Consider the following 15,000-nt stretch of genomic DNA (forward strand, 5'->3'; position numbering starts at 1 on the left):
CAAGTCGACAGCAAGGCTTGCAGTTTTCTCTCCCACATTTTTCCCAATTTGTCTTTTCCCCTCTTAAGTCTGTGTACTTTGCAGTATTTCCTCAAAGTCTTGTACTCACTGAGAAGATTACCAAACCACTAGACCTCATGAAAGTAAAGAATAATTAAAACGCTACAGCTAAACGCTTTGAGTTCACATTGTGCCTTTTTTTAAAGTAATCGTTGCCATATTGACTTTCAAAGCGTATTGCCTTGGTTTATGTTCAACAAGACATTTAACGAATTGTGGGAAAAGTGGTTTGGGCTTCTTACACCAAATGAAACGATTGAAAATATTTGAAACTGTGCTGGAGTAAACCATAATGGCAAGTTATACCTTGTCGAATACCATGTACGCACATAGATAAAAAAGACTTTACTGCATTGGTTGCAGCAGTAAAAGTTATTTAATGTAAAGGAAAACTACAGTCTTTAAATGTAGTGGTTTGTAGCTTCAGAGAGGCAATCTTTGAACACGGTGCTGTAGATTAAGGGAAAGAGGAGGCATGGAGCCGCTTGTCAGGGGGTCGATAAGTGATGATGTGTGCAGATGTTACGTCCTACCCTCGGGTCGATTTTCCTGCGTGGTCAGTGGGGGAAGCTCACCAGAATGAAGGGAATAGGGGAGTAATGGGATCCAGGAAAGCACACTACCTGAATCATGCATGAGACGACAGCTTCAGCTGGTAGATTTATGGAGGCCATGCTGCGGTGTAATCTTTGTTCTCATCAGATATGCTGCATGCTGGGCCAACAGATCGATATTACGTGTGTGTGTGTGTGTGTGTGTGTGTGTGTGTGTGTGTGTGTGTGTGTGTGTGTGTGTGTGTGTGTGTGTGTGTGTGTGTGTGTGTGTGTGTGTGTGTGTGTGTGCGCGCACGAGTGCGACACAGACCTAATGGTCTCTGTCGAGGAGTGAAACACTTTTCCTTCATCATCACATCCGTCCGTGTGTAGATACTGAATTGTAAGTCGCTTTGGATAAAAGCATCTGCTAAATGACCGTAATGTAATGTAATGTCCCATGTGACCATGACTGTAGTGTTGTGAGGGGCCTGTGATGTCATGGTTGCCACGGTGACAGCAGTGTATGTGTGCAAATGGGGGGATGTGAAGGAGGTCTGTGTTATTGAGATATGCTGCTGTCAGCAGAAGCAAGCAAGCAAGCATAATTCGATGTTGGATACAACAGCAGCAGGGAGACTACAAAGTGTGTGCGTGTGTGTCTGTGTGTTCAAGCCTGTGCAGGCATGTTGAAAGCCCCATACTCACACATAACATGTAATCAGTGCCACCTCCATCTCCTTCAAGGGACAGGCAAGGTGAAATGTATGGCGGTTCAGTGGAAAGAGAGGTGCAGTGTTCATATTATGTCCACTTAATACTACTTGTCATTTGTAATTGTTATACAATTTAGCCAGTTTCTGTTTGTGACAAATTGTGTGTGAGTGTTTTTATTGTAATATAAAAGTGTAAAATGTGACTGTTCTGATCGTTTTCCTCACTAACTAAGCTATGTTTTGAGAATGCAAATGACAGTCATTCCTTATTTGTCAATGACAAAGTGTTATTTCCTCTCTCCCTCCTACAGATGACAGATTTGTCTGCTAAACGCCACTCTGAGTGAACTTCAAAGTCTTAAAGCGACAGTGACGGACAGAACGCTGGGAAAAAAAAGAAAAAAAAAAGAGTATTTTCCCCAAGAAAGGACTTGATAACACTTCCACACAAATGTGGACCTCCCAAAACATTGTCATCAAATAATCTGAACAACAAAGCAAACACAACAGATAAAACGCAAATAATTTTGTAGCCATGTCTGACCATAAAGACGTGACACATCGCCACCTGCGGCACAAGCTACAGAACCTCGGCCGAAGACTGGATGAACTGGAAGAAGCAACCAACAAGCTGCAGAAGTCGGAGGATGAGCTACTTGACCTGCAGGTGAGCACTGGTTGACTTCAGACAGTGTTTGTTTGTGTGTGCATATCAGAAGCAATGAGTGGAATAGATATTCACTACATGAATAGATTAATGAATGGTTGAACACTGTCTCTCTCTCTCTTCTACAGGACAGAGTCATCCAGGGAGAAGGCAGCAACTCATCCCTGCTTGGAGACGTGGAGGACCTTAGGAAACGTCTCCTAAAGATCCAGGGGAAGGATGAGGAGGTACGCAAAGCTGAGGATCTCTGCCGCACAGTCAGAGAGAAACTGGAAGAAGAGGAAAGCCTGACGAAGGAGCTAAAAGCCGAGATTGAACGTCTACAACGGAGGATGGCAGAACTGGAGAAACTGGAAGAAGCTTTTGGGAAAAGCAAGTCTGACTGCAGCCAGCTCTGCCTGAGCCTGAATGAGGAAAAGAACTTGACCAAGAAGCTCTCGTCAGAGTTGGAGGCCCTCAAAGCCCGTCTGAAGGAGGTGGAGGGCTCTGAGACAAAGCTGGAGAAAGCAGAGCAGGCTTTGGCTATGGATCTTGAGAAACTCAAAGGATTCACCCAAACCTTTATGAGTGAGCGTAAGAGGCTACTAGAGAAACAGAGGGAGGACGAGAAGATCATTCTGAAGCTGACAGAAAAATTGGAGCACCAGAAGAATTGCCTTAGCCTGTCTGCAGACCCCGGTCGTGCAGATTTCATGAGGTCACGAATTGAGGATGAGCTTTCATCCACAGGGCTCCTCACGGGTAAACTGGCTGGACGCAAGAAGAGCCTTGAGTACTTGAAGCTGGCTGATGACAACATCGGTCTTGTGAACAAATCTGAGAATGAGAAGAACAGCGGTCTTGAAGGCTCGCATGATGAGGACAACAAAGTAAAGGAACTGACACAGGAAGTAGAGAGACTGAAGAATCGCCTTAAACAGCTGGAGATAGTGGAGGAAGATCTAAAGAGTTCAGAGTCCAAAAATGGCGAACTTCATGAGAAGTTCCAGATGGAACGAAACCGTGCTCGCCAACTGAACGAGCAGGTGGAACAGCTCAGGACGCAGCTGTGCGGGAAAGGTGGAATTGGAAGAAATGGAACCAGTAATGTGGATAAACACGGCAATGTAAGCACCAACATTTGCCCAAAAAGCCCTGCTAAAGTCCTGGAGAATGGCAAAGCTGAGAATGAAGAGATTATTGTGAAGGGATGTTTCAGACAAGAGAAGCCCAAATATAGGAGTGCTGCAACCGTCTCAGAGCCGAGTTCCCCCAAACACAGAAACAGGGAGCTCTCTCCTCAACATAAGAAAGAGACAAAGCTGAGGAGCAAAGATCCCAACCACTCAGAGGAGAGCTCTCCCAAGTCTGTGAGGAGAGCCCTGAGTCCTGCGCATAAGAGTAGAAGGACACCCAAAACCCCAGCTACTGCGATTTCTTCTGATAACAGAACAAGAGACACAAGACGAGGCAGTGAGGAAAAGACGAGAGGAGCCACTCCCTGCTCTGTAAACGCATCCTTGAGTGAGATTAAGAAAGCGCCTGTTCTTAGCCGCTACCCTCCAGCAGCTAATGACCAGAAGCCACTGAGGACGGCTCACAAACAGACTGATGGGGATAATAAAAAGGGCAGAGTAGAAACGTTTTCAAAACTATACGTAGGTAGTGATAGTGAATCAAACAACTCTGATGTAGTGCCTGACAGTTCAAGTATCATCAACAGTATATCTGCTTTAGAGAAGGACACAGCGTCCGCCTCAGATCAGGAATCAACAGACCAAGTTCATGAATCTGTCTCTGTATCTGTCGCCCCTACCCTGTCCAAAGCCAATGGAGCCTACGCAGCCTTCAGATCCCCCGTCACTCCACTGTTGCCCAACGACCAGGGGTCAGAAGGTCATTCATCTGCCTCTGAAACAGAATCTACTGGTTCAAGGCCCTCTGAACCAGAGCCTGTAACTGAGACGACTACTTCAACTGTAAGCAGTAGGACTGCAACCTCCAGATATCCTAGATACCCCCATGTCCATGACTCACATTCAGAGGGTTCTTCTTCCAGGAGCTCGTTTGATGAAGAGCTCCACAACAGAACACTGTTAGCTGAGGGAGGCCAACAGGGGCCCACACACACTGCATCGGAAATCGAGATCCAGCGAGTGTGCAGCCCACGCGAGGCTCTGAGGTCAAAAGCTGTCATCAAGCCTGCGATCGTAGAGATCGACAGGAAGGAAGTGATGATTTCAGAACCTTTGCCTACAAATGGCAAACCCAAAATCTCCACCAAACCTATCGTGACCACCACTAGTAAAATGACCAGTAGTATAACCATCTACCCCAATGACCCAAGCTCTTCAAGAACAAGCAGTCGCAGCAGCAGTGTGTCCAGTGAGCCCATGCCGATCAAAGAACGCCACACCTCCACTAGTAACATCCTCATAGGTAAGAACGGTAAAGGTTGGCAGTCATGTTTTTATCAGTGCAGGTGCTATGATACAATTTATTTTAACTATTTGAACATGAGGTGTAAAAATGCAAGACTTAAAAGTCTACAGCCAGGTTAGCAGTTCTGTGAGGCTGTATTCAAGATGTGCTTTGAGCTAAATGGTAATGTCAGCATGCTATCATGCTCACAGTGACGATGCTAGCATGCTGATGTTTAGCAGGTATAACGTTTACAATGTTCACCATCTAGCTGTAGCAGCTGCATTACTGTCTTGTTACTCTTACTGTCAGCTTGTTGCAACTATAAAATGTTTTGGTTGGAAAATATTGGATATACTTTTATTCATTGCCAGGCCCCAGCAGTGAGCACCATGGCAGCATCTCCGTCCCGTATGAGATCTCCATTCCCAAAAGTGAGATCACCTTGCGGTCGTGCCAAGACCAGGACTGCATAGTAGACGACCACAGTGATTCCTCATCAAGGTCCAAACACCACAACACTTCCAGAGTGGAGACCACCACCAGCCACCTGTGCTGCCAGCGCGGCAACTTCAGCCTCCAGTCCATGGACACCACTTCTGCAGACTTCAACGACACAGAGTCAGGCTTCGAAAGCAGCAGCAGCAGCAGCACCACCACGGTCACCAGCTGGAGACACCAAAGACAAGGCCAGCACTCCCAAGAAGACAGTTTACCAGACTCGAAGAATGTGACCGTGAGAAGCACCTGGAAGAACCGGGGCACTGTGTCAGCGGATGAGACGGGCCGAGGAAGAGGAGGTGCAAGGACCATGACTGATGGGGGGTCTGAGGATGAAGCAGAGGTCGCAACAACATGGAGGGCTTACCGGGCAACCACCTTTGACACAGAAGAAACAATAAACAGCGGAACAGGAGCTGGTGGGAATGCTGAGGCACAGAGGGGAGTCAAGCCGTCCCCTGCAGAGGTGAGCTAAAGAACAAATGTATGAGACAAATGAGTATGTTCTTTACACAAAGTTAATAATAAATTGGAGGATATGAACTACTTAATAGTTGCATAATGTTGCTCTTTGTGTTGCTTCCTGTGCCAGGTGTACATGCGTAGGATCAACAGTGTGGTCACTAATACCAGAGAGGTCGAGGACCCTGTGCTTCGCAGAGGCAAATGCTCACAGTCTCCCACCACGGAAGCAAGAGGTCTGGGAAGGACCGTTCCCCACGCACCTGTTACCGCTCAGTCCTGGGGCCGACCCTACACACAACAACCACCGGTAGGACGACGCACTTTAGTTTTTGTGACACTTTTGTGCTCTCATAAGATGTGTTCTTTTATTTTTTTTCAAAATATGGCTGGTAATTTTACATACTTTGAGTGTTTAGTGTTTTGACAATGTGGAAGGACAACTCACTTAAAGTAACTCAATCACTTCAAATTTAATTCCTCCCTTCTTGGAAAATTTGTTCTTGTGTCTGCTTTAAATTTCTCAAACTTTTCTGGCATTAAACAAACATGTGACGGCACTATTGCTGCATAATGTGTCTTCTAAAATACCCTGCATTGCTACGCAGGTGAAGGCCTTATGCGTACCACTCTGCAAATGGTTGTCTTGCAGATAAAAGTCCAGAAAGTACAACCACAGCGCTGAGCTCCTGGTGTGTCCACTTTGCATGAGAGCTCAGCTTGTATTTTTCCCTGACGCCAGGCTCTGCGACTTCAAGCTTAGCACAGCAGTTCTGTAGGCCCCACTCCTGCTGCCCCAGTAAGCACAAAGAGAAAAGGGTGGGACAAAATAAAAAAGAGGGAGGATGGAAATGAAAAAGACCTTAACAGGGGGAAAAGAGGGAAGAAAATGGCTTTCATTTAAATGTGCCACCACAGTCTGTGCCCCTGCCAGGCTATTCTACACAAACATTACAAAAAAACCTGTTGCTCACCCCCACTTGCATACATTGGATTACTGTGTGTTTGTGTATTGATCCACATACATGAATCTTTCACCTGTTACTGTGTAAGAGCTTATATTTTAGGCTTCTGGTTTTCTTTTAGTACGGGAAAATGTAATGTAATCACGATCTGCCATATGACTTCAACACTTTTGTGGCCCTACATTATAAACAATTAATTATAAAGACACAGATTGAGCCCACTAATTTCATGCATGTGTGCCTATCTGTTAACATGTAAGATTATGTGCATAGCTACAATTTCATTAATGGAGTGTGAAAGTTTATACAAGTCTTTAAAAGATGAGGTGAAAACTACTAATGGGCTACAGTATTAACTTGTCTATTGGTATATAATATATTGTCAAATGGCCGTAGTACTGCTTACAGAGTGGGCTCCATGGCTACAATAACATCAGTCTGTCAGTTTGACAAACTATGCTGGACTAGAGGCCTTTGGGTAAAATCTCTGTGTTTTCCCCTATAAATAAACTGGATGTTGCCAAGGAGACCAACACATACATGCAAAGTGTCTGCTGTCTCATCCATCATGTTTGCTCACATTAGCTTTACCTTCATTTAAACTGTCTTTGTCTTACATATACTGTATATATACACAGCACACAGAGATTGCCTGTAGAAGATAAGATAAGATTTAACTGGAGGTTGCCACCTGGGTATACCACAACGTCATCATTTTTATAGCCGTCATGCTCTATGGGGTATTCTTTTAGAAGTAGCGTATTGAAGGGATATTGACCAGGTCAGGACCAGGACTTGAGGAGGTTGCAGGGTCGTGGTTGTGTTCTGCACCAAAGCTGGGCAGTGCTTTTAGGCTTCATGGGTTCTCTTCCTCTGAGAACTTTCCCTAAGGCTGACCATCAACTCTTTTTTCTTTTTTTTTGGTATGTGTCAACTATCAAGTGCTAAAAAGGTAATATTGAATTATGACGTCCCGACCCACGGCTTTTTTCACAAGCATAATGCCCGACTACTGTTTTCCCCTAAAGTTAGCACTGTTACCTTGCCGTAGTTTGCGCTGTTCTTGCTGTTGGCACCATTAGTTGCTAGCCGCCTGCTCAGCCGTCACCATGTTGAGAGCTGTGTGGAGGCAATCCCTCTGCTCTGAATATCGTATTGAGAACCTTTTAACATGTTAAAATCTAGTTTAATGTGAGCATCCGTCACACACCACTATGTTCCAGTCACAACAAAGATGATGAACACCGTTTGGGTCTTTCATCTACAGCCAGAAGATCCATTACATAAAAAAAACACATCAGCTAACATGACGTTAGAGCTGTAATTGCCTACAGGGCCCCTCCCTCTTATTAGCCTCAATGGGCTCAATGAAATCAGCTTTGTTTTTATTTCTGACGCCTCCCTGCCCACTTATTTAATGTCATGCAAGCCCTGACATGAGCAAAGTGGCTTCAAGTCGTGTATTTGAGAAGCTCTGTCGGGGTCAGTGCCCGCATCAGTTCTACTACATGGCCTTGACCCCAGCGCTTTTTCAGACCCTGTCCCACAACACTCATGCTTGATAGCCCTGGTTATCCTAAAGCCCTGAGTCCCTGTCCTGTCTCGGATGTGGTAAATCAGGAGTGACCTTTTTTTGTCAGTTGTGCACTATGCTATGGAAATTTCCCAAACCCACTTAGTTGACACTGCGGTACTTTCAAACCACGTTCATCTTGATATTTAATGGATGAACTGGTCACTCTGTTTGGATAGCAATTATGAAGAAAAATTGCTGTGTGCAAAAAAAACCCAACATACTTCAATCCATAATTATGCTTCAAAGCATGTCTTGGAGCACAGCTGATAATTTTTGGTTTGGATTCTAAGAACATTTCAGTGGTCTGAACAGCATCCATTCCCAAGAGGTTTGGATAACTACAGCTGTAGTTGGGACAGAGGGAGGTTGGGATTAGTTTGTGATTGCTGTGTCAAAAGTTGATAGAAGAGGTTTGTGTTCACGTTTGTAGATGGAGGCATGTGGGCTATTAATGGAAGGGGAATGTCGTTAACGTCCTTCCATTCTCCTTTGGCTCAGGCTTCATTCACCAAAGTTCCACACGTTTATATATGATGTTGTAATTTTAGACATTTACTCTTAAATTCTCTTTTAATATTAAAAGATTGGTTGAAAAATGTATATCTTTGCTAGAGATTAAAATATATCTCCTGTCTACATGACCTACATGTCTTTTGTAAGCATTTACATCAAAGGCTTCCCAGTGATCAGAGTAGTGCAGACTGAAAATCAGCGATCAATAAATAGTCATTAAGGAGGAGACAACACTCCCAGTTCCTTTAAGCACCCTGGAGCGATCTGGGAAAACTGACAGCTTATTGATTAGCTTTCTTTCGTGAACCTCATGTATAAATTATTTGGATGCCATTTTTTCAAACCTCTAGCGCACAGAGAACGACATCTTTTCATCTAATGAAAGGTCATTTTTGTTGTCATCATGATCCAAATCAATGGCTGCTGTTTAACCTTGACTGTTGCCTCTGGTTTGTCCAAACCAATGTTTGCAACGTTTTTCCCACTCAAGTGGCCCGGCTCTGTGGATTCGGTTGACCACATTGGTCCAGAACAAACTATATCAACAACCGCCATTTTATGCAGACATTAATGGCGTCCAGAGGATGAAGCCCACTGACTTTGTTGATCCCCTCAATTTAACTATAGCACCACCATGACAGTGATATTTTAGTTTAGTTTTTTTTATGGATTGATGGATTGGCACAAAGTTTACCATACAGGACTTGGTCCAAAACACGCGTAAAGATATGAATAAACCTAACAGGTCAGTGTTAAATGGTGCTTGCTTTCTGTAGCAGTCACTCCACAGAACAGAGCAGAACAGTGCTGTAGTGATTCCTCCCCACTGTAGCTGTAGGAAACCTCAGCCTGGACATGAATGAACCGTGAACTTATGTTTGGCTGAGGACAGCGGGGCCGATATGGCCGATGAACGAGATACCCAAACATCCTTTGTTGAGTCAAAAACCAGCGGCAGCAAGGTAAAGTGTGGGATCCTGGCTAGTCTACTACTCACCATTCGCCTGATCTGACCCGTGCAGAAAAATCCCTCTGGAATAAGAGTTGTAGAGCATCAAACAACAGACACTGTACAAACGCCCCATGAAAAGCTATAAAAGAATGGCTTTTATAAATCATAACCAATAAACAGATCATCACCGGGGAAAATCAAACACACATTTTTACCTTTTTCTGAAACATTTCACCTGGAGTGTCAAGAGTGTTGTCTTGCTGGAGAGGTGATTTAAGAGTTTGGGTTGGCAAGACATCCCCATTCCTTTAGAATTGGGCGAGAGACCAAGGGCAGACAGATTTAAAGTAGGGATATAATTTCTTCTGCAGACGCTCTGACACGCTACGTGTATTACTTCTTAAATCTGCTGGCCTTCACTTTGCATTAGAAAGAAGAGCTTTCTCACAGTGTCCTTTTGGTTTTCAAAGTAAACTCTTGGAAACTGTATTGATGATCCTAACAAAGAGCCTTCTTTTCTCATAAAAGTATGTATACCCGAAAAAGCCTAAAACACCCTATAGGAATAGTTTGACATCTTTGAAAACTTGTTAGACGAGAAGATTGATACCACTCCGATGTCTCTACGGTAAATATGAATCTGCAGTTGGTTCGCTTAGCTTAGACAGACTCGCTAAAGAATAGACCAGCCCACAACGCAACATTTTTACAGATATGATAAATATCACAGAACATGAGTAACCTTTTCATTTGACATACAAAGTTGGCTTTTCTTCGTCCTATCTTTTCTGTTTTTTATGGTGTCAAGTTATCACGCTGTGCTGCCAGACATGATTTAACGTTTCTGATTATAGCGGCCTATAAAAGCGGGTTTTCCAAGCTGAAGGCCTTCAGGTGTGAGCTGGAGCGGGTCTGTGATGACAGCAGCACTTGCTGTTCCAGTAGATTTCCTCTGCTGTGGCACATCAACTTACTTAACAGCATTTATTACAGGCTGACGTTGCTCTTGCCCAGATATTTTCTTAAATTAACTTTCAGCCACATGAGGAAAAAGCTCTCCGTTGGCGCGCACACCCACACACACACACACACACACACACACACACAAGTTACTAATTTTCCCTCGACTGAAGCCACACATCTTTTAAAAGATGTTTTGGTTCTATTGAGCGTTACACTTCATCATTTTCAAGCCTTTTCTTTTTTAATAAAATGCCAAATCTTTATTGTCAGGTGTCTTTACTTTAGTTATTTTAAGCCTATTACAATATGTTGAACAAAGCACAAGCCTCCTGTTGATTGTAGGAGGAACACTGGAAGTGCATTACTTGGCAACCTTGTAAAAGCCCCCGGTCTTGCAGCTGTGGCTTACCATAGAAGGAGAATATGCCACTCTGCCGTTTCCTCCCTTCGGTGACTGGAGCAGGAAGTGACCACACTGAACACGCCTACTTGGCAGGGATCGCTGGTGACTGATTTCCTGTCTGTTACCCCTGGAGACCGAGAAAGGCAGTCCAGCAGGGCACCATTAAAGCCAATTAGTGAGAAAGCATTCTAAAACTGCATCAGAAGCCAACTCCAACCCACCAAATGTCACTAATTATGGTGCTTTTTTTCAAGCTGAAATTACAGGAGCGGGGTGCTGTTTCTGTGTGCTTTAGGAACTGCATCGTCATCTAACTCTCGCTTTCTCCGAGCAGGGTTGCTGAGGTTATGAGAGGGGACGTGCCGCTGTAGCCACCACAGACTAGTAACGTTGGGTTTGTTTTCTAGTCAGCCCACCAAATTATAAATCTCTCAGCTTGGGGTATGTTTGGGGTTTTTGGTTGGGGATTTTTCCCTTGGCAGAAGTCCACATGGCAGTCTTTCCCTGTCACACACCAGTTAACATAAACAGCATATATTTAATGCCTGCATAATGCAAAAGTCCAAACAAAATGCCCAGAGCTCCTAACACAACTCCAGAATATGGGATTGAAGGAATTGACCTCTGTTGTAATGTTCGTGTTTCTGACAATGCAAATGCCAAACCAACCCACGTCTTAAACTTGCTGCTGCTGCCAATTCTGAAAGGGAACAAGATTTGTCTTTATCAAGTTTTCTAACCTTTCCAGGCTGCTGATAGCGCAGAGCCCAGTCCAAACCCGAGCGACAGTCCAGCCTCCTGGAGACGGCAGATACCCAGCAGCGACTCTCATCACCTGGGGAGCTCTAGTGACCGGGCGTCCAAGACGGCGGGGGCCTCCTCCAGAGGGGACCTGTGGTCCAGTCGGGGACAAGGGTCAGGGGCCAGAGCTGAAGGGAGGAGTGGAGCGGGGAGCCGACCATGGAGTCATCGTCACTCTGAGCATCATTAGACCAGCTGGGGTCTTAGCAGCACTTCTATAGCAAGAGGACAGGTAGGAGAGGACAGGGTCTTTTCTTTTGTCCCCTGAAACTCATTAATTAAAGTGATCTTAACCCCTACCCCTTTTGGAATGACGTCACATCTCCTAATGAGGTTTCAAATCGAATGCAGTATTAAGCTAACCTGACACTGCTGTAGCACATTTCCCAGCGCAGCAGTGCAGTGGTTTAATGAGTAGAGTGACCCCCAGTGGGAAGCCCCAGCTTCCCTGCATGTAACAGTTAGCATCCACCCTGCTGAGGGGTCCACGAGCAAGGCACTTCCAGGTGAACTGTGCTGTAGCTAAACCTGGAAGCATGCGTGAGAGAGAAATCCTGAATTGTTAATAATTCTGAATATTTTCCTGATTCCTCAGCAGTTTCCTGGGAAGAATGATGTACTTAAGCACAAATTAGGAGACATTTTAAGGTTGTTGTTGTTTTTTTAAAGAAAAGCTCCATTTGAAAAATTATTCACTTTTCAGAAAAGGTATTTTTCATACATGTTACATACTTGTATACCAGTATGTTCAGCTGATTAAAACACTTGAGGTTTTCTGGAAATAGATTTTCATTGGTAAGTGTACCAATGAAGCTTAATTAGTACCAAATTACTTTGTTCTTTCTGGCACACTTTTTTGGAAATTATTTGGAAATTATGGACCAATCATGTCAAAAGAAGATGAATAGTTGTGTTAAAATAATGAAGGTTTAAGCAAGATCTTTGTCTTCATTTTTTTTTCTTGACAGCACTCCATCAAGCTCTCAAAGGCACAAGAAGGGCCAAACATCAGTCTCCCATCAACTAATGGCTTCCATCTCCAAAAGTCAACATCTACAGCTTTTATAGCAAAGAAAAGAAAACTAGCAGTTGCAGCCACATAGTACAACAAACCACAGACCTGACATCCTTACTCTGACCCCGAGTGTGTGCTGAGACGTGAACAGCTCTTCCTATCCGGAACTTTCTCTGTCCCAAAAGAGGCATAAATGGAAAGACAGTGCCTGTACAGTGTTTTGGAGGTCGCCTCACCAGCCCATGTATCCTCTTCTGCTTCTCGTGTTGGATGTATTATAGTGTAATCTCGAAACTTGACAAGGGAGAGGCTGGCATGTTGTGGACGGCTGGGGATTTTTCTGCGTGCCAGAAATGGTTTAAAGAGATTTATAGGAAGGACCATTACAGTGACCTCAATGGAGCTGGATATATCGCTTCTGCGTCAGAATTTCAACCTTTCTCCATCTCTGAAAAAAAAACAAAAAAAACAAAACAATCTTCAATCAACAGCAGTACAATGTTTAAGATGAGTCTTCATCTCACAGAGCTGGATCTTCATGCAGAGTTCTTCACAAACTAATAGATCTTTAACTTTGTAATGTGACCAAAAACAGGAAGCGAATTATTGTCTTTGCTGAGTCCGTGTGTGCGCTTTACGATTTTTCTCACACATAAATACACAAAACCATACAAACACATGCACATTTAAAATTTTTGGTTCATTTTTAACCCATGTCACCACTTTCTGGCATGTGGCCTCAAAACTGGATTTAATTTGTGGTCTTAGATGTTGAGTGAACATTTGCATGTTTCGAAGTAATAAATGAAGAGCACTTGAAAGATTGTGACTCAGCATGTACTTTGCCTAAAGGATTGTTGGTGGGCTTCATTTAAGGAGCGCGCGCGCACACACACACACACACACACACACACACACACACACACACACACACACACACACACACACACACACACACACACACATACACAGATGAATTCTGACAGGCCGGGACCTTATTTATGCTTTTTGCCATTTTCACCAGTTATTTAGATTCTTTGTAATTCGCTTCCTGTTCTGCATTATCCTTTCTCTTTCTGCTCAACCATATCAAGAAAATTGTAGTTTGCACGCAGTGAAATGCAATGCACATGTAGAAAAAAAGAATAATTGGGGGGGTTGGGGGGGTATTGTTTATAACCTCAAACCATGCTACAATTTCCATGGTGCTTTGTTTTACAGCTCTTGCAATTGTCCTCCTTCATGTATTTTTAGAGAGCCATAGCAAAAGAGGAGCTTCTCTTTTAACTGATCATTGGACTTCGGATTACCAGCAAACCTGGCCTGGCAATGTGGACATTTTTTCAGTGCTGCTGTAAATACTGGTCTACATGCCAGCCAGTCATAGGAAGACACGAGACTCCTAATCACAAGGAACTAACAGTTCAGCTTGTATGTGACTGGGTTCGCCGTGCGAATTGTCCCAGCTTATCTCCATTTCTTATTTCTGTACAGGTGTATTATTTTGTTACATCATAAAATATCAACATGCGGTTGGTATGTTGGAGCGATCTCTCATAGGAGGGTGCCACTGCAACAATGGGGGTGCCATAAACCAGTATAGTAGTGGCCAGTAATTAAAATAAGGTGTTTTCATTGAGGTGAATGGTGTATATCAATGACTTTTAACCGGCTCCTGCTGGACTAGATCTGACACACATTTATTGCAGTACGACAGGCGACGTAAACGTTGATCCCTCCACAAAATATATGAATGGTGCTATTGAATGCAGCTGAGAATGACCAATTGCTTGATGGCTTGATGCCCCAATCCAACACGACTGCACTGTTTATCTGACAGGATCATGTAACCATAACTGTGACAACTTGGGACACGAGAAATCTGTTGAAGAACTTAAAACGCTCCATCGGGTTCCTCTGCTGTTATGGATTTCAATGCTGTGTTGAGTCAGAACCTGCTGGGGATGGCCTGTTTCAGAGTCGGTGCATTTCTCACTTCTCCTGTATTCTACCAGCCGCCTTCTAGCTGTAGTATTTATTAGTCTTCATACATGTACAGGTTCTTTTGTTGTGAGGTCTGTCGCCGCTTTGTCACTTTACTGTTTATGCAAGCAGGAGATTATATGCAATCAATAAACTGTCCCCCCCATGCAATGTTTGTAACAATGTCAGTCATCATGCTTTACATACAAATCGGTGATAACTCAGAATGCACATTTTCACTAATATCTACTTCTTTTACTTTTTGCTGGAAATATCTACAGTATGTTCATCTGTGCCTTGAGATAAAGTAAGAGAGATAGATTATCCCAACAAATTCAGACCAGCACCAAATTGTTAGTCTTGCTGTGCATATAAATGACATGCAATACTGATTGTGAGGTTGACCTTTTATTTTTATTTTTTTACTTTAGAGGATTGTATGGAACATCGTAAAAGTGTTTTTGGTTTAAGCATAAAAAGAGGTTCTTGG

The 15,000-nt window shown here is 43.7% G+C and overlaps 1 protein-coding gene across 1 annotated transcript; it reads left to right on the forward strand.

The window, feature by feature from the left end:
• Positions 1 to 1,467: 1,467 nt before the first annotated feature.
• LOC137884522 (leucine zipper protein 1-like) lies at positions 1,468 to 14,681 on the forward strand. Its single transcript, XM_068726327.1, has 6 exons — positions 1,468 to 1,976; positions 2,105 to 4,394; positions 4,751 to 5,343; positions 5,470 to 5,649; positions 11,460 to 11,744; positions 12,481 to 14,681. The coding sequence occupies exons 1-5, from the start codon at positions 1,845 to 1,847 to the stop codon at positions 11,700 to 11,702; spliced, it is 3,438 nt and encodes a 1,145-aa protein (XP_068582428.1). The 5' UTR covers positions 1,468 to 1,844; the 3' UTR covers positions 11,703 to 11,744; positions 12,481 to 14,681.
• Positions 14,682 to 15,000: the final 319 nt, after the last annotated feature.

This window comes from Cebidichthys violaceus, unplaced genomic scaffold (assembly GCF_023349555.1).
Source record: "Cebidichthys violaceus isolate CVI_PGR_0920_01 unplaced genomic scaffold, fCebVio1.0.p SCAF_39, whole genome shotgun sequence".
In the NCBI taxonomy this organism is placed as follows: Eukaryota; Metazoa; Chordata; class Actinopteri; order Perciformes; family Stichaeidae; genus Cebidichthys; species Cebidichthys violaceus.

What these genes read in the sequence shown, in the direction of transcription:
- LOC137884522 (XM_068726327.1), top strand. Translation starts at nt 1,845, where the DNA reads ATGTCTGACCATAAAGACGTGACACATCGCCACCTGCGGCACAAGCTA. An exon ending in TCAAGCCGTCCCCTGCAGAG is followed by an intron (nt 5,344 to 5,469) that starts GTGAGCTAAAGA and finishes TTCCTGTGCCAG; the next exon opens with GTGTACATGCGTAGGATCAA. An exon ending in CCTACACACAACAACCACCG is followed by an intron (nt 5,650 to 11,459) that starts GTAGGACGACGC and finishes TAACCTTTCCAG; the next exon opens with GCTGCTGATAGCGCAGAGCC.